This window comes from Beta vulgaris, chromosome 3 (assembly GCF_026745355.1).
Source record: "Beta vulgaris subsp. vulgaris cultivar EL10 chromosome 3, EL10.2, whole genome shotgun sequence".
Classification (NCBI taxonomy): domain Eukaryota; kingdom Viridiplantae; phylum Streptophyta; class Magnoliopsida; order Caryophyllales; family Amaranthaceae; genus Beta; species Beta vulgaris.
The window spans coordinates 55,500,162-55,520,100 of NC_079204.1; the positions used below are offsets into that span (position 1 = coordinate 55,500,162).

A 19,939-nucleotide genomic window follows, 5' to 3' on the forward strand; every position below is an offset into this window, starting at 1 on the left:
TATAATTAACTTGGCGAGAAAGGCTTGGTAACCAACGGTTTGAGTCCAAAAAAGACTCAAACACCCAAAATAAAACATAATGGTACCATTATAACCTGACATTGGTATCAAATTGTTATCAGGACTGGTACCAAGGTATCAATATTTTCGGAGAATGGTACCATTATAACCTAGCATTGGTACCAAGCAAATGTCAGCCACACGCGCGTGAAATCTTCTAACGCATAAAATGACCAAATTACCCCCGTTTGAGTCCCCTAAGAGACTCAAACGGTTGGTTGCCAAGACAAGCTCTTAACTTGGCCACATTCTTTGACTAATCTCCTTCTTAGTTTATTGGAAAAAAAATCTCAGTTGTCCGATTCAATTTATGTTCTTTTCTTTCCATTTTGGACTGTATAACGAAATCAGCCCGAAGGACAGATTGATTATTCATCCACGGGTAGAAATACTAGATTTATTGTGACATATCATGATTTATGGGAAGACAAATTTCACCTATTCCGATTCTAGTTCTAGTATATATGAACTAGCTTTATATACACGCAATATGTTCGTTAATTTCAAAATTTGTTATTTTATTGTATACTCTATTCGTACTATAGTTATGATAACACTCAAGATGTGAAAGATTAAAATAGTTAGATGAATTTAGATATATTAATTCGCTAATGTGAAAATTCTAACAAAGGTTATGAGTGATTTTCAATATTAATTTTTTGCGAATGAATTTTGAACAAAATGAATAGACATAAGAGTATCAAAGATAACGAGTTTTTCAAGCTTTTTAGATGGACTCATGTATACACTACAAGAAAAGGCCCAGTCAACGACCGCTTAAAGCCGTCGCTGATTCTCTAAAAGCCGTCGCTAATATAAATACCGACGGCTAACGGTCGCTAAACAACGGACGTTGCAGTTTTGGTCGTTGAATTAGCAAATAGCGACCGTTTGGCCGTCGGTGATGGATCAGCGACGGTGTTCTACGTCTGATTGGCTAGCCGTCGTTAAGAATTTAGCACCTACGGTTTGGAGCCGTCGGTGTGTCAACGACGGTGTGGGACTGTCGGTGAGTGGACGACTCTTTGAAGATGTCGTTGTTTCACCGACGGCTCTTAACCGTCGCTAATGTCATTAAGCCGTCGTTGGTTTGTACAACCTTGGCAGTCATTGCTCTCCTGTTCAACGACTGCTAAACCGTCGTTGGTTCAAGTTTAGCCGTCGTTCGTTTTATTAATTATATTAAATAATTTAATAATGTTTTCCAAAATTATACTTAAACCTGTACTGCACGCCAACATCGACATATACTACATTAAACATGTTCCTGCGTCGCCTCCATCGCATTCTATATTTTAAACTAAAGAAATATGCAACTTAAAAATGAAATAGATTAGATTTATGTACACAAAATACATCCCAATGTCGGGAAATTTAGACACTAAATGTCTATAGTTAAACAAACTACCTTAATACGCAAAATAAATCTCGGTGTCAGGAAATCGAGTAAAAGTGGAGTTCCAAAAAAATATACCGAGACACCTAAAAACAAAACTAGATATATGCCGATAAATATAGACACTAAGTGCATATATAAAATTAGACTAAGTATGAACAAACTATAAGTTAGTAATCTAGCTAGTTGGTGACGGCTTAATAAAACGAACTAATGTCACTAAGTATGAACAAACTACACTGTGGTTGGTGTCTGTGTAGTGCCGCCACCACCAAACTCCGGGTCATCCTCTGGTCTGCGTTGTGGAGAGGGTCCTGTGTTGCAACTTGAGAACAAGTGACCAAAATTAGTCATGTTCCGCATCATTTCCTGCACGAGGGCCCGGTTTGACTCTTCCAGACGTGCTGCAACCTTTGCCTCCACTTCTACCATCCGTGCAGCGACCTTGGCCTCCACCTGCGCCTCTAGCTGAGAAAAAATCGATGGCTCATATGGTTGTGAAGAGCCATCTCCTCGCCCAGATGAAGAGTTGTAGTACAAATAATCTCCCTAACCTAACCCTGCACTTTTCCTCTGTTCCTCCCACCAACTGTCTCCCAATACAACAAATCAGGGTTTGGCTGTGACCCTTGAGTGCTACAATCATCCAGCTTCTTGTTGTACGTCTCCTGCATTTGGTTAAATAATATACTCTTATGCACGCATATTCAAACAATATGGTTTAAAATGAGCAAAAACAACTTATATTTGGTTCTAACTTGCCTATATTTTGTTATTTCAATAAAAACTACAATCAAACACATTTAACTAACTATATATAGGATGTTTGAGGTGTTTTGATTCAAATTAAGTTAAAACTACTCAAGTTCATTCATTTTCAAGCAATAGGGCCTAAAATGAGCTAAATGACCTATATTTGGTTCTAACTTGCCTATTTTTGTTATTTCAATAAAAACTACAACATAACACATTTAACTAAGTATATATAGGATGTTTGAGGTGTTTATGATTCAAACTAAGTTAAAACTACTCAAGTTCATTCATTTTCAACAATAGGGCCTAAAATGAGCTAAATGACCTATATTGGTTCTAACTTGCCTATATTTTGTTATTTCAATAAAAACTACAACAAACACATTTAACTAAGTATATATAGGATGTTTGAGGTGTTTATGATTCAAACTAAGTTAAAACTACTCAAGTTCATTCATTTTCAAGCAATATGGCCTAAAATGAGCTAAATGACCTACATTTGGTTCTAACTTGCCTATTTAATTTCAATCAAAACTACAATCTAACACATTTAACTAAGTATATATATGATGTTTGAGGTGTTCATGATTCAAAACTAAGTTAAAAACTACTCAAGTTCATTCATTTTCAAGCAATAGCGCCTAAAATGAGCTAAATGACCTATATTTGGTTCTAACTTGCCTATATTTTGTTATTTCAAAAAAACTACAAACTAACACATTTAACTAAGTATATATAGGATGTTTGAGGTGTTTATGATTCAAACTAAGTTAAAACTACTCAAGTTCATTCATTTTCAAGCAATAGGGCCTAAAATGAGCTAAATGACCTACATTTGGTTCTAACTTGCCTATATTTTGTTCTTTCAATAAAAACTACAACTTACACATTTAACTAAGTATATATAGGATTTAGGTGTTTATGATTCAAACTAAGTTAAAACTACTCAAATTCATTCATTTTCAAGCAATATGGCCTAAAATGAGCTAAATGACCTATATTGTTCTAACTTGCCTATATTTGTTATTTCAATAAAAACTACAACCTAACACATTTAACTAAGTATATATGGATGTTTGAGGTGTTTATGATTCAAACTAAGTTAAAACTACTCAAGTTCATTCATTTTCAAGCAATAGGCCTAAAATGAGCAAATGACCTATATTTGGTTCTAACTTGCCTATATTTTGTTATTTCAATAAAAACTACAACCTAACACATTTAACTAAGTATATATAGGATGTTTGAGGTGTTTATGATTCAAACTAAGTTAAAACTACTCAAGTTCATTCATTTTCAAGCAATAGGGCCTAAAATGAGCTAAATGACCTATATTTGGTTCTAACTTGCCTATATTTGTTATTTCAATAAAAACTACAACCTAACACATTTAACTAAGTATATATAGGATGTTTGAGGTGTTTATGATTCAAACTAAGTTAAAACTACTCAAGTTCATTCATTTTCAAGCAATAGGGCCTAAAATGAGCTAAATGACCTATATTTGGTTCTAACTTGCCTATATTTTGTTATTTCAATAAAAACTACAACCTAACACATTTAACTAAGTATATATAGGATGTTTGAGGTGTTTATGATTCAAACTAAGTTAAAACTACTCAATTCATTCATTTTCAAGCAATATGGCCTAAAATGAGCTAAATGACCTATATTTGGTTCTAACTTGCCTATATTTTGTTATTTCAATAAAAACTACAACCTAACACATTTAACTAAGTATATATAGGATGTTTGAGGTGTTTATGATTCAAACTAAGTTAAAACTACTCAAGTTCATTCATTTTCAAGCAATAGGGCCTAAAATGAGCTAAATGACCTATATTTGGTTCTAACTTGCCTATATTTTGTTATTTCAATAAAAACTACAACCTAACACATTTAACTAAGTATATATAGGATGTTTGAGGTGTTTATGATTCAAACTAAGTTAAAACTACTCAAGTTCATTCATTTTCAAGCAATAGGGCCTAAAATGAGCTAAATGACCTATATTTGGTTCTAACTTGCCTATATTTTGTTATTTCAATAAAAACTACAACTAACACATTTAACTAAGTATATATAGGATGTTTGAGGTGTTTATGATTCAAACTAATTAAAACTACTCAAGTTCATTCATTTTCAAGCAATATGGCCTAAAATGAGCTAAATGACCTATATTTGGTTCTACCTTGCCTATATTTTGTTATTTCAATAAAACTACAACCTAACACATTTAACTAAGTATATATAGGATGTTTGAGGTGTTTATGATTCAAACTAAGTTAAAACTCTCAAGTTCATTCATTTTCAAGCAATAGGGCCTAAAATGAGCTAAATGACCTATATTTGGTTCTAACTTGCCTTATTTTTATTTCATATAAAAAACTACAACTAACACATTTAACTAAGTATATATAGGATGTTTGAGGTGTTTATGATTCAAACTAACTTAAAACTACTCAAGTTCATTCATTTTCAAGCAATATGGCCTAAAATGAGCTAAATGACCTATATTTGGTTCTAACTTGCCTATATTTTGTTATTTCAATAAAAACTACAACTAACACATTTAACTAAGTATATATAGGATGTTTGAGGTGTTTATGATTCAAACTAAGTTAAAACTACTCAAGTTCATTCATTTTCAAGCAATAGGGCCTAAAATGAGCTAAATGACCTACATTTGGTTCTAACTTGCCTATATTTTGTAATTCCAATCAAAACTACAATCTAACACATTTAACTAAGTATATATATGATGTTTGAGGTGTTCATGATTCAAAACTAAGTTAAAAACTACTCAAGTTCATTCATTTTCAAGCAATAGGGCCTAAAATGAGCTAAATGGCTACATTTGGTTCTAACTTGCCTATATTTTGTTATTTCAAGAAAAACTACAAACTAACACATTTAACTAAGTATATATAGGATGTTTGAGGTGTTTATGATTCAAACTAAGTTAAAACTACTCAAGTTCATTCATTTTCAAGCAATAGGCCTAAAATGAGCTAAATGCCTATATTTGGTTCTAACTTGCCTATATTTTGTTATTTCAATAAAAACTACAACTAACACATTTAACTAAGTATATATAGGATGTTTGAGGTGTTTATGATTCAAACTAACTTAAAACTACTCAAGTTCATTCATTTTGCAAATAAAATAGCCTATAATGACTTAAATATATGTTTAAAGGTATGTACCGAAATTTGTTTTGCTCTCTTGTTTGCTGCAATTTCTCCTTTTCCAGCAACAGTTTTGAAATGAGTCTTCAAGAACAACTCGGGGCGGTAGGGAGTACTCCTCCTCTACTCTTTGCCTGTACACATTGTTGAACATAGACTTTATTTTTTACTATACAGAAAAAATCATGAAATTCAAACTAAGTAATACATATGAAACATTCTTACCATCTTTTTAGCATGTTGTGCCGCCGAGATGGAACCCTGAAAGTGCGACGGCTCAACTGGATTAGAGAGGGAGCCACCTCTTCGGTTCTTCTTTGCCTTCTCAGATTTCTCGAGGAATGCGGGCTCCTGACTTTTCTTTTTCATAGTTTCATAAATGGTTTTCCCCAACCATTTTGGCCTTTCTTTAGCTTTGTTGAGCACCCAATACCGCAAATCTCTCAAACGAGTTCCAGCTTTCATATGGTATGCTTTTCTCACTTGGCCATCTAACTCAGGAGCCCATTCGTAAAGACCCTTTAACAAACATTAAAACAAGTTGTTAATAAACTAATATAATAAATTTAATTCTTCATAATTTGATTCATACATACCGTGAATGAGTTCCACCAATGCGTCTTTGTTGCATCGTCCACCTCACGGTAGTTAAACCAAGGTTCTCGGAAATGACCCTGGAAAATGTCAGTGATGGACCCGCTAACTTTGTTATCATCAAACCTGAATTCAAAAAAAACACTTAAATTGTCAATATCATGGAAAATATAAATATTATGAATCATATATTAATTTAGAAATTTACCACAATCCAGTAGGGCTCAAAACCCTTTTTGATGCACGGTTTGACCCTTCAGCTTCCTCCCTCTGGCTGCTCGGCGTCTCCGGTACATGGTCACCAATGTCACGTGCCTGTGAATCATCTCGTTGTCTCAGAGCCAAGGTTCGGGCTTTCTGGAGCTCCTGGTGACTCAAAAAGCTCCCTGCGAATCAATTTCCCACGACCTTGGCTTCCACCTAAGCCATCTCGACCTCCGCGCTCCTTAGGATTAGACATGCTTACCTATATAAAACAACAAATTTATAAATCATGGTGGATAATTAATCGTTAGTCTATCATCATAACAAAATATCGTCTACCATCAAAGTGAAGAAAAATCTAGCATCATTACAAAATAACAAGTAATCTTCAACAAATCATTACAAAAGTCACGAATTTTAATATAAATGGTGTTCTTAATACAAGTTATGATATACTAAAACAAATCAAAGTGGATTCCCATCCTCGCTTAGTTCATCATCACTATCGTCATCCCAAAAACCATCATCTTCATCGTCATCATCCTCGCTATCCCAGACTCGAAACTAGACTCTTCTTCATCATCACCTGAGGGGACTTTGAATAAAATATCTTCATTGTCTGCTTGAACACACTCAACATTATTTCCCCCTTCATAATCGGAATATCACTTGGATCAGAAAGAGTTGGAGTCCCAACACTTGTCTCCTGAAGGAAGTCGAAGTCAACAGGAGCATCAATCACAGACCTTGCCTTTGTCCTAAACACAGCCCACCATTGAGCACGATCTCTTTTCAAGCTTGGGTACGGTGCGAAGTATACTTGGCTAACCTGGTATGATAGCACAAAGGGATCAAACTTGGGGTATTTCTTGGTATGGTTGACTTCAACTAGCTTGTATTGATCGATGTTCATTCCCCTGACATTGTCCATCCAATTGCACTTGAATAAAATAGTGTTATATTGCCTAAGTGCACCAGTAAACTTCAATTCTATAACATCATCTAGAATCCCAAAGAAATCACTCCCTCCGTCATTAGACACACACACTCCATAATTCATGGTGGACTTGTGTTTGCTTGATCCTTGTGTTTGGAAATTGTATCCATTAACATAGTATCCATTCCAAGTGCGAACTAATGTCGAAGGACCCATTGCTAAAGCAAACAGTACATCATCATTTGGTTTGTCTTGAATAACCTATTAAAATAATTCATATGTTAGATACAACTTTGTATCAAGCGAGATTTAATAGTTACACAAACTCACTTTCGATCTAAACCAATCAAGGTATTCTGCTTCATGTTGCACCCACACATCTTCTGCACGTAGAGTAGGTCGAATTTGAAGAATGTGGTCCTCGAAATCCCTTACAATCATAACAATTGTCAATGTCTAAATTAAAATAAAATTTAAATTTGTAAATAGTATGATTAATAACAAGTGTTTTACTTTTCAAATTCTTGTAAGATGCCTGTATTTGCTAACACATATAGGTGTGCACGTTGAAGTTCTGCTTCAGTTAAAAATCGTTTTCCACCTGCATTTGACGGCCGACCACAATCAACTCTAAATAGTTCTGGGACATTTTCATCGAGCATCCTATCAACTTCATCAGTGACATTACGGCCTAAATCTCGTGTCTTAGTATCCACTCCTTGCTGAAAATAGTTGGAACAGAAGTTTGCAATCTCTTCGCACAAGTACGCATTACAAATAGAACCCTCCACACGAGCCTTGTTACCAATTTTGCGTTTTAAATGATTAAGGAACCTAATAAAGTGGTTATGAAAAGAGTTACATAATTGCAAAGAACAATAAAAAGGATATATGAAAATGAAAGATAAGGTACCTTTCAAAGGGATACATCCAACGGTATTGTACGGGACCACATAGCCTAGCTTCGCGTGGAAGGTGAACCGGTAAGTGTTCCATGGAATTGAAGAATGATGGTGGGAAAATCTTTTCAAGTTTACAAGAGATCTCGGCTATGTTCTTTTCCAATCTTTCCATGTCTCTTACTGTGATGTGGAGCAACACAAATCACGAAAAAAAGGCTGATCTCAGTAACAAGCTTTCCACACATGAACCGGGAGCAACTCCTTTAATGCTATCGGTAATAATCTTTCCATGAAGACATGACAGTCATGACTTTTCATACTGTGCAGCTTACCGGACTGCATGCCACACATCTTGTTAAGTCGGAAGCATAACCATCTGGAAATTTTAAATCTCTCACCCAGTTGCATAATACTTTCCTTTGGGCTATGTCCAGTGCGAAAGGCGCTTTTGGTGGAGTTTCTTTTCCGTTCGCATCCTTGGTAACATGAAGTTGAGGCCTTTTACACAATTTAGCAATGTCTTTTCTGGATGCAATAGTGTCTGATGTCTGTTTTTTCACATCCATAATTGTGTGAATTAGTTGGTCGAAAAAGTTTTTCTCAATGTGCATGACGTCAAGGTTGTTACGAAGATGGAGAGTTTTCCAGTATGGGAGCTCCCAAAGAAAGCTTTGTTTGAACCACCCTTTTTTCAACTTTTTCAAAGTATTAAGTGCTTCTGGCCCATCTGTAGCCTTTGGCAAGTCTTTAACACATGACCACAACTCTTCCCCAGACATGATGTGTGGCGGAGACCCTTTTTCAACCTTATTTCTGCAAAAAGCTACTTTGTTGTTACGAAAAGGATGATCTAGGGGTAGGAATTGACGGTGACAATCAAACCAAGAAACTTTACCCCCATGGTCGAGCCAAAAAGCTTTAGATTTGTCCAAACAGTAAGGACATGCCTTTTTCCCAGCTGTAGCCCAGCCAGATAGCATACCGTACGCAGGAAAATCACTTATTGTCCAAAGAATGGCAGCACGCATATTAAATTTTGTTTCCTAGAAATATCATAAGTTGTTGCTCCAACATCCCATAATTGCTTCAATTCCTCGATTAAGGGTTGCATGTATACATCCAAATTTCCCTTCGGATTTTTAGGACCAGGAACGAGCAACGAAAGAAACATGAAGGGTTTCTTCATGCACATCGATGGCGGCAAGTTGTATGGGGTTAAGATGACCGGCCAACATGAATACTGACCCCCAAACTTTCCATGTGGACCAAACCCATCGGTACACAAACCGAGACGAACATTCCTAGGCTCAGATGCAAATTCGTCAAAGGATTTATCCAAATGCTTCCAAGCTTCACTGTCGCTAGGGTGAGCCATTTTGTCTTCGGCTCTTGATTTTTGGCATGCCATGTCATTTCTTCAGCAACATTTTTTGTTGCATACAACCTTTGCAATCTCGGTGTGATTGGAAAATAAATGAGAACTTTCATTGGAACTAAAGACCCCTTAGAAGTCCTTTTGTATCTGTCGCTATCGCACACTCTACATCTGTCCAAGTGTGCATCAGTTCTCCTAAATAACATACAACCTTTGGGGCACGCATGAATTCTCTCGTGGGGAAGCTCTAATCCCTCCAAAATCTTCTTCGTATCGTAAAATGTGTTACTCATGTTGTTGTTGTTAGGTATTGCTTCTTTCACTAATGAAGCAAACGCATCAACACACCTATGTGGCAAATTGTACTCACACTTTAGAGATACTATTCTAGATGCCATTTCCAACACGGACATGGAGCTCCCTTCGTACAATGGTTCCTCAGAAGCCTTTAATAGGTCGAGAAACACCTTTGCTTGAGGATTAGGCTCCTCGTCCATTCCACTAGGCTCTTCAACATTGGACGGTTCTGGGTTATTCCCAAGAGCATCGAAAATCATTTCACGGTATGGATTAGATGGCTCATGTGTGGATCGAGGTAACTCTTCACCGTGAGAATACCAATCGTAGTAATCAGGTATAAATCCCTTTTTATACACATGAACTTTAACCGTGTCTGCATCATGCATACGTCTGTTCTTGCATTTCGGACACGGGCATCTAACTTCATCCAAACCTGGGCTTTCAGGATTTGCTTTGCAAAATTCAATGAATTCATCAACCCCCCTCAAGAACTCGGGCCTCAAGTTACGCCCATTGTCATACCTATCATACATCCACCAACGCTCCTTCCGTTTCATGGTGCCCAATTCTACAATTCTAAATCATTTCAATCACCATAGTCATTAACAACCCACATACGTACAATTCTACATACATGATGATGCAAACATATTTATTTAAATACTTAAGTTAAATTTATAACATTATCCAAACTTTTTCCACAAAAACAAATATGTCAAAAAAAAGATAAATATTTCAAATAGTGTAACAAATAAAGGAATGTGCAATAAATTAATTATTGTGATAATAATATAGTTTTTAACTTTTACAACATTTAATAAAGAAACCATCATATAAATTATTGTGATAATTAATACACTAACTTAACCTTCAAAGTATTATAAACTAATAAATTAAAGCATACCTAGAGGCGGCAGGGCAATCCAACGGCAAGGACACAATAGAGACACGACACTCTCTGACGGCAAGGAGACAATGGAGTGTGGACACCTACATTCACAAAGCAAACACTCACTTAAACAGAATTAGATAAATGATTCTATCTAAAAAAAATCAATGATTCTCTTTTCCTCTCATGAAATCCACCAACCAAACGGGTCCTAAACTCACAAAACCAATGTAAAATTATACCAATTGAATGACATGAATAGCTTGACAAAAATCAGTCTGAACGGTTTCAGATGGTTTCTATATTTTTATATCACAAAAAGTAAATTAAGAGTTTAGGATACTGGATACAGGTTCATCGTAAGAGTTTCCAGAGCCCCATAGGTGTTTGGTGGGTATGAGATGATTATATCAGGATTCTTAGTGATAGTATGATAGATTGCCATAATATGGTTTCATCGTGCTTGTGCTATTTGCTTGGAATATAGGGTGATAAGGGTTATGTTACAAATACAGATGGTCATTACCTATGTTACTTAGGTTAGACGAGATGAGCTGCAAGATCTCACGGCAAGAAGTTTCAAGTTTCTATTAAACAAGAAACTTCTAGAATTTTGGTATGAAATTTATCCCCTTAGTTCTTTTACATGTCTACAATAATTATAATCTAATCTATTCATCACACTTAATTAGATCTACATTAGCCTAATGATACTCTTTTTGGACCACAGGGGAACTTGGGCTGGGCCTACATGCAGAAGACAAACTACATCGCAGCAGAAGTGGTTTATAGAAAGGCCCAAATGATTGACCCGGATGCAAATAAGGCCTGCAACTTGGGCATGTGTCTTATAAAGCAAGCTCCTCCTTTGTTGTCCAACATCGTGAGCCTACATTTGGAGGATGAGTTTATTCATGGGCTTGAGGATCTTGAGTCCAAATGGGGTCCATTAAAGCCTAGAAGACTTCCAATTTTTGAGGAAATTTCCAACTTTAAAGATCAATTAGCTTGCTAATTACTTTTTTTTGTATTAGGGGGTGAGGGGTATATATTAGATATGGGTGGGGTTGAGTAACTTTCTACTTGAAGATGTTTGTATAGAAATGCAGGGAGTTGTGACTAGTGAATAGTAGAATTAATAGAAATGTTATGTCGCAACAGAGCAGCAGAGCAGCAGATTACAATAATAACAATAACAAATTAACATGAACAACAAACAACAAACAACAAACTTGAGATTACAAAAATTAAACTCAAACAAACAAACAAACTTGAGATTGAAGAGGGAAGTTACGGATTGGATTGAAGAGAGAACAACAAACGCGGCGGCAGGGCGGCAGAGTCAGCGGCGGTAGGGCGGAGTCCTTCAATTCCAAAAACTCAATTTTTAGGGTAATAAAAATTAAAATTAAAAATAAACATAGAGCTGTACGAATTACCGCCGGCAAGATGTTTCTGTCGCCGGTCTCAAGTCGCTGGTCGCCGGAATGGCCTTCAAGGCAGATCCGCCGGCGATTTTTCTCAGTGCGTGGGAGTTTTTCTCAGTGCGTGGGAGTTTTTCTCAGTTCTCAGCGGTTGTTTGAGAGAAGGAATTACCGCCGGCGATGTTTCTCAGTGCAGTATTTAGTCGCCGGTCGCCGGAATGGCAGATTCGCCATCGATTTTTTTTAGTGCGTGGGAGTTTATTTTTGAGTGCTGGGAGGTTGTTTGAGAGAAGGGAGGAAACGAACGAGTAACGACTATATTCTCGGGATTGTGGGAGTTTGAATAGGAGTGGGTTCAAGTCGTAAAATATCAGCGTCGGCTTCAATATCTTTACCGACGGTTCAGAGCCGTCGCCCAGTTACTAAAATTTCTGAAATTAAAAAAAGTCAAATGACCGTCGGTTTAAAACCGTCGTTGATATCAGCGACCGTTTAAGCCAACGCTGTTGTTTAAAAAAGCCGTCGGTACAAACGTCGGCTCTACACCGTCGTTGATAACATGTTTAACGACTGTTTTCTTGGCCGTCGCTAATTAGCTGTCGTTGACTGGGCCTTTTCTTGTAGTGAGTATACATGAGTCCATCTAAAAAGCTTGAAAAACTCGTTATCTTTGATACTCTTATGTCTATTCATTTTGTTCAAAATTCATTCGAAAAAATTAATATTGAAAATCACTCATAACCTTTGTTAGAATTTTCACATTAGCGAATTAATATATCTAAATTCATCTAACTATTTTAATCTTTCACATCTTGAGTGTTATCATAACTATAGTACGAATAGAGTATACAATAAAATAACAAATTTTGAAATTAACGAACATATTGCGTGTATATAAAGCTAGTTCATATATACTAGAACTAGAATCGGAATAGGTGAAATTTGTCTTCCCATAAATCATGATATGTCACAATAAATCTAGTATTTCTACCCGTGGATGAATAATCAATCTGTCCTTCGGGCTGATTTCGTTATACAGTCCAAAATGGAAAGAAAAGAACATAAATTGAATCGGACAACTGAGATTTTTTTTCCAAGAAACTAAGAAGGAGATTAGTCAAAGAATGTGGCCAAGTTAAGAGCTTGTCTTGGCAACCAACCGTTTGAGTCTCTTAGGGGACTCAAACGGGGGTAATTTGGTCATTTTATGCGTTAGAAGATTTCACGCGCGTGTGGCTGACATTTGCTTGGTACCAATGCTAGGTTATAATGGTACCATTCTCCGAAAATATTGATACCTTGGTACCAGTCCTGATAACAATTTGATACCAATGTCATGTTATAATGGTACCATTATGTTTTATTTTGGGTGTTTGAGTCTTTTTTGGACTCAAACCGTTGGTTACCAAGCCTTTCTCGCCAAGTTAATTATAGTTTTTTGTTTTCCCGACGACATAGAATACTCGCGTCAATCTTCCAAAAAGAAAGTTGAAGTCTTGAAGCTAGATGAGTTTTGAAGGTTTTCGATTTTCCTTTAGGTGATGAGTTGGCAGAAGATTTTTTTTTTTTTTGGCAACAAGATAATACAGAGAGCCACCACCCACCATTACTATTAGACAAAGCCCTCATCGTAGCTTATGTTAGTGGTTTGGATTGTATTATCCACATGAGCATTGAGCAGGGAACAAACAAAATTTGGCGAATGGTTCACATAGCATCGTGTCTCTTGTACTCGTAATATTTATTTGACATGTTCAAAATAAAGTACATTTCCATCGGATTGATATGTGTAACAAGAGATTTAAAAAGGATGACGTTCTTCAACTGATATTGAACGGGTTCAAATAAAAATAATGTTCCCGTTTCATTGGTATATCGTATGTATATGTGATAAGAGGTTCGGAAACTATGATGATCCTTATTTTTATATTGATTCTTAATGAATTTGAAAAGAATGATGTTCCTTTTAACTGATGTACGTTGAGCCGAAAGTAATGGTGATCATGTAAAAAAATTGAATTATTTTTCTAGCTAATTGTGTCGTTTATGAGACGTTGGCGTTACCATCATGAGACGATATGCGATACGGTATTGGACATATTAGGAAACAATATATTTTCTTAATTTATCTACTAATAATATTATTACGAGAGTTATTATGTTTGATAATTTCTATGTTTAGAATAAAAAACATTATAAATTTTTTATAACGAGAAATATCAGATATCTACAATAGGTATTAAAGAAAAACAAGATACAATAAAACAAGATCAAATCAAATTCGTCTTAGGAGAAACTACAATAAACAAGATCGAGCATTCCATTGTATTTGCTGAATCAAGCAACTATTGATGAAGATGTCTTATCATTTTGATATAATTTCGGGAAAAGCATTCTTGATCAAGCCATTTTGATCGCATCCGAGTTTCCAATACCTTCATGTTGATAGTCTTGAACTTTAACTGATGAAAACAATTTCTCATACCTAAAGACAAACAACCCTGACTCACAGCTCGCATAAGAAAGAAGAAGATCTTCACGAGAGAGACTAAAATTCCCATAGCGGGGATCGAGAAACTCTCGTAGAGAGATACTAATTTATTCAATAAAATTAAAAAATAAAGTAAAAAATGGGAAAAAAAAAGAAAAAAGGGGCGTACCATGGATGAAATTACCTATAACAGCCCTATCTGATAAAAAAAAGAAAAGAGGAGAAAAAGGAGGCGGCTAGGGAGAAAACTAAGTTTAGGGAGAAGGGGGCGAGTGATTACAAAGTTTACTTTGTTGGTGACCTATCGGAAACATTATATGTTAGATTAAGAGATCAAATGTTCAAGAAACTATGTTTGTCATTAGTTCTACTTGATCTTGTCTACAAGAGATTATTGTATCCACAAACAAAAAGTTATCCATATCAATTAGATGAGAGAGTATGGATGTCAATTAATTTAGTTGGTTTTAAAGTTTTGGGATGTGATGCTCAAGACCTGGAATGAAATTTCATCTATATCATCGATCATTTGCCTTAGTGACTCGCTCTCTCTATCCAAAAAAAAAAATTGATGAGAGAGTTAAATCAGATTACTTTATTACTCCTTTCACAAATCTATCAAAAATATTATTTTAACCTTAGCTAATTTCATACTTTTTTTGTTGTTTTTTTTTTCTTTTACAAACTTAAGTCTTATATATATTTATATGGAATTACACCTTCATTTCCTTTGTAACTAAATAATAGATGCAAGACAAGTGTATTCTTCAAGGCTAATGAAAAATCACCATATATAATTTCCTTTGAACTAGATTTGACCCTCTAAAGTCCAATAAGTCTAATCTAGCTAGTCGAGTCTTATATTTTTCAATCTGGCATTTTATTACAGTTTTTAAATATGTATGCAACTTACTTTATAAATAAAATTTTCAAATTTCAATCATAAGAAAACATTGTGAAACAAAATCAGGAAAAAAATATTATATAATAATCGAACAGGAATCAAAACAATTTGGATATGGACTCAATTTTTCGAGTGCAAAAACTTTGGACTAAATTTGAATTTGGCAAAGTCCAATCCGGTCTAAGCCACTTAAACCCCTATCTATAGTTAAGTGTGTGTTAGATATATGCTCTATAATACATATGAGCTTTGATACATTACCATTTACGGCATTGTAGAGTTTGAGTGTAATACGATATAAGAGGAATAATGGGAGTTTTCGGGTAACGGAAGAGGTGCTCCACCAAAAAGATTTTGCTACTCCCGCACCATGTTCTAACGCGTTTTTCCTAGTAATTCGATGCGAAACAAAACCTTGTTTTATATGCATTCCTCGGTATATTTTCCTATACTATTAAGTAGGAATGTCATGCATACATAGAGAATGATATGTTTCTCCAGGGACGGATCCAGGATTTCGAATTTGGTGGGGCACCAAATTACAAAAGAAAAATCAATAATATCATATTATAAAACAATGCAACACTTTAATTTTCACAACCTTAATAAATAATATTAAGTATTAAATACTATCTCCATTTTGAGTATATTTAACATATTGACTTTCACATTCATCAACAGATGCAACTTTTATTTCAAATTTTTGCTAAAGTTTATAAGCTGATATAAATTTATTTAATGTAAATAGAAATCAGAACAAAATTTTAAATAGTAAAATTTATTTCTAAATATTTGTAAATAAATCTTGGTCATAATTAATATATTTGAATAATGTCAGAAGTCAAATTGTTGCATTTATTTGTAAATGAAAGAAAAAGTAATCGTTATATCACAAACAAAACAAATGGTTAAAATTAGAACTAGAATTTAGGAAGATGGATACTATTTAAAATATGAAATGAAGATTCAAAATGGAGAAGAAAAAAATGCTAAAATAGAGAAGAGAAAGAGTAAGAAGTAAAAAGAAAAAACAAAACAAAACAAAACAAAAGGTATTAAGCAAATAAGAAAGAAAAGAAAAAAAAAAAAAGAAAGCTGAAAATGCGTGTAGGGGAAATCGAACCCGCGGGCCGCGACAACAGCAATTACATGTTACTAAAAGAACCACTAGAGCAAGTTGCATTATATGCAATTATTGCGCGCATTTTAATTTTAACCTATTGTAAAAATCTGCTTGAATGTTAAAAGTAAAAAGAATCCAATTTTTTTTTGGTGGGGCACGTACCACCCAGGACCCTTAATAGGTCTGCCCCTGTGTTTCTCTGAAACTCATTGTTCTTAATTGGGTTCTTGAGATAATTCAACATACAAAGTCTTCTAGGAATAGAACTTGACAACAACCATGTTCTACTTATTTGTTTTCTTTTTTGCATGTCCTAAAACTATCGCCCTTGTATTAAATACGCATTTTAAAGTTTTAGAGAGTTAAAAGAATTGGATTTCTTGATGCTGTTGCTACCACCTTTCAACAAGTGAGGGAGACTCGAAAGATGCCCGAACGTTTATGAACTTGAAGGTGTAGAGTCTTTCTATGGACTGGAAATGACTCCTTATCAAAGAGCGTCCTAATAGGCTAATCTCATGGGAAAGAGTATGCTGTCCTACTAGTGCAGGGTGTCTTGACCTGTAGAACAAGCATTAATTTCAGTCATCACAATTCATACACACTTCTAACATAAACTTTACGTAAGGGACCTTTTTTTTTTTTTTTTTGGTGAACAAGGAGCAATATATAAAAAGTGTTAATAATCAGTTACAAACCATAGTATCATAGTTCATACAATAACTAGGGGGGGGGGGAAACATCCTAGTTACATTACATCCTACAACGGAGCTCCTAGCTGCCTTAGCCATTTCATCAGCACCCTTGTTCCTACTCCTTGCATGAAACTCAATCTTCAGGTTCGGCATCATGGTCCACCACTTTCTACATAAGAAAACAATATTGGAATACCTGTCAGACATCTCACTGTTATGAAGTAGCTCCACCGCTAACCTGCAATCTGAAAATAATATAGTACAGGCTATCGATCTCTGATATAGAATCTGGAGGCCCTCATAAATCCCAAATAACTCAGCTGAGAGTACATCCGGTGCATAGCATTTCCTCTGGAATGCCAAAGTCCAGCTCCCCTGAGTATCAGTAATCACCCCCCCCAAGCCCGAAGGTCTAAAAGGACTAACAAATGAAGCATCTACCTGCATGGAAGAACAAAGATTTGGGTGGGTACCCCCCGAATGGTTTACAGATGTAGAAATTGATTTATTAAGATTAGGCATGGCTAATACGTACTTCCGCGCATTGACAAGGGCTTTGGATACTATCGTGGTGGGTCCCGCAGCTGTAGCTGCCCTAAATATTCGCTCATTTCGATCTTTCCAAATTTCATGACAGATATAGGGGAAGAGTATGGCCCACTCCACACCCTTAAAACGGATAGTGGACTCTAAATTTAACTGCAACCAAGGACGAAAAGGCATGGACGGTAAGGATAGGGCTGGAGTGCTAAGCCAAAGGGCCTTTGACTCGCTACACATTCTAATCACATGTTGGGAATCTTCCGGAGAGGAGAGGCATCTAAGGCATGTTGGGGATTGGATAATTTTCCTAATTGTGAGAAGTGTCCTGTGTGGCAGCCTATCATGCCACAGGAGCCATAAGAAAATCTTTAATTTAGGTTCCGTTTGGGCTTTCCAAACCCAGGAGATGTCACTTATGGGTTCTGTACGTGGAAGTTGGGCTTTGTACGCTAAAGCAAGGGAAAACCCCTGATGGGTGACAAAGGATGGAATCAGTAAGTCATTTCGATTAATGGACGGAGTGGGTATGCTCTGGATACGATCTAAGAGTTCAACAGGAAGGAGGATAGACACCCTTGATACATCCCAGCCCCCCTCAATCTTAACATCCGCTAATACTATCTGATCTTCCCCTTCCTTTAAAGGCCCCTCAATGTGTTTTCTCAATGGTCCTATCCCCAGCCAGTCATCCAACCAGAACCTAATGGTTTTGCCATTCCCTATATTCCAGATGCAATTGTTGTTAAGCAAGTCCCACCCTTTCCCAATCAGTCTCCACACATGCGATCCATTGGTGAATTTTGTAGCATGGTTTCTATGAATGTACTTTGATTTGATGCATTCTTGGGCTAGATTAGAAGGTCCCTGGGACATTTTCCATCCTAACTTTACCATAAAAGCTAAGTTCATTTTACCCTGATCCCTGATTCCAAGCCCCCCATGGTCCTTTGGGAGGCAGGTAGTCTCCCGGTTTATCAGATGGAGTTTTTTCCTTTGGTCCTCCTCCCCCCACAGAAAATTATTACAAATTTGGTTTAGGTCCTTACGGGTTTGTGATGGGAGCTCAGTGGCTTGCATATAGTACGCCGGGATGGTGGAAAGAGTTGACTGGATAAGACAAAGTCTCCCTGCTCTAGATAGATAGCTAGTTTTCCATTTGGCTAACCTAGCTCTTACCTTCTCCACAATGAATTGAACCTGGCCTCTATTTGGTCGTTTGTGAGATATTGGGAGGCCCAGATATAGGCCCAAATCTTTTTCTTTCACATTAAGAGTGTCCTGGAGGAGGCTGCGTAGATTCTCAGGTGTGTTTGGGGAGAAGGTTAGTTTGCTCTTCCCTTCATTAATCTTTTGGCCCGATATCGTGCAGAAGTGGTCTAGTATGTTCCTAACCGTGAAGGCCGTGGTTTCATCCACCCTACCAAAGAGTAAGAGATCATCTGCAAACATGAGATGGGACACTGGTACCTTACTTCTACCCACCCCAAACGGGGTCCACTGGTTATTATGACACGCTTTGTGTATCAATTGGGATAGAGCTTCGAGGCAGATATTAAATAAGTATGGCGACATTGGGTCTCCTTGTCTAAGGCCCCTCGAATGCAGGAATGTTTCTGATTTCCGACCATTTATCAACACCGATGAGGAGGCTTTGGATACACAATCCATAATTAGTTCGATCGAGTCATCATCTAGATTATGGTACTGAAGGCATTCCCTTACAAAGCTCCATTCAACACGATCATAGGCCTTTTCCAGGTCAATCTTAAGTGCAAACCATCCCCATTTCCCTCTCTTCTTGCTCATGGAGTGAAGCACCTCAGATGCCACTACTAGGTTAATCTCAGGCCCCCGCCCCTTTATGAAACTGTTTTGGTTAGGTGATATCCATTTAGGGATTAGAGGTTTGAGCCTTAGTACCAGAATTTTGGTGAGGAGTTTATAAAGTGTGTTACATAAGCTAATTGGTCTAAATTGTTTAACTGTTTCCGGGAAATCTTGTTTTGGAATGAGGCAAATTAAAGATTTAGATTTTAGACTCTGGATCGGAGTAAACTACTAGACTCGAAGACTACTACGTACGATATTAGCTAATTTCCCCAAATAAATGATGGGTCTAGATTCAAGAATTATTGACCAGAAGACTTTAGGAGTCGTGTAG

The 19,939-nt window shown here is 36.3% G+C and overlaps 2 protein-coding genes across 2 annotated transcripts; both read right to left on the reverse strand.

The window, feature by feature from the left end:
* Nucleotides 1–2,014: 2,014 nt before the first annotated feature.
* Nucleotides 2,015–8,165, reverse strand: LOC125495793 (uncharacterized). Its single transcript, XM_048640621.2, has 9 exons — nt 8,046–8,165; nt 7,646–7,966; nt 7,463–7,562; nt 7,025–7,393; nt 6,200–6,457; nt 5,994–6,117; nt 5,623–5,916; nt 5,416–5,531; nt 2,015–2,124 (listed from the first exon to the last, which is right to left on the reverse strand). Exons 1-5 carry the CDS (start codon nt 8,126–8,128, stop codon nt 6,314–6,316), a joined length of 1,017 nt encoding a protein of 338 aa, XP_048496578.2. The 5' UTR covers nt 8,129–8,165; the 3' UTR covers nt 2,015–2,124; nt 5,416–5,531; nt 5,623–5,916; nt 5,994–6,117; nt 6,200–6,313.
* A 219-nt stretch (nt 8,166–8,384) lies between these two features.
* LOC130590670 (uncharacterized) lies at nt 8,385–10,848 on the reverse strand. Its single transcript, XM_057393202.1, has 2 exons — nt 10,614–10,848; nt 8,385–10,285 (listed from the first exon to the last, which is right to left on the reverse strand). The coding sequence occupies exon 2, from the start codon at nt 10,264–10,266 to the stop codon at nt 9,250–9,252; it is 1,017 nt and encodes a 338-aa protein (XP_057249185.1). The 5' UTR covers nt 10,267–10,285; nt 10,614–10,848; the 3' UTR covers nt 8,385–9,249.
* Between the last annotated feature and the right edge of the window lie 9,091 nt (nt 10,849–19,939).

Bases quoted from the DNA above. Each gene is read 5' to 3' on its own strand.
- LOC130590670 (XM_057393202.1), bottom strand. From the start codon at position 10,266: ATGAAACGGAAGGAGCGTTGGTGGATGTATGATAGGTATGACAATGGG.
- LOC125495793 (XM_048640621.2), bottom strand. From the start codon at position 8,128: ATGGAACACTTACCGGTTCACCTTCCACGCGAAGCTAGGCTATGTGGT. The intron at 7,563-7,645 runs GTAAAACACTTG...TATGATTGTAAG, and splicing joins ATCTTACAAGAATTTGAAAA to GGATTTCGAGGACCACATTC. The intron at 7,394-7,462 runs GTGAGTTTGTGT...TTATTTTAATAG, and splicing joins TTGATTGGTTTAGATCGAAA to GTTATTCAAGACAAACCAAA.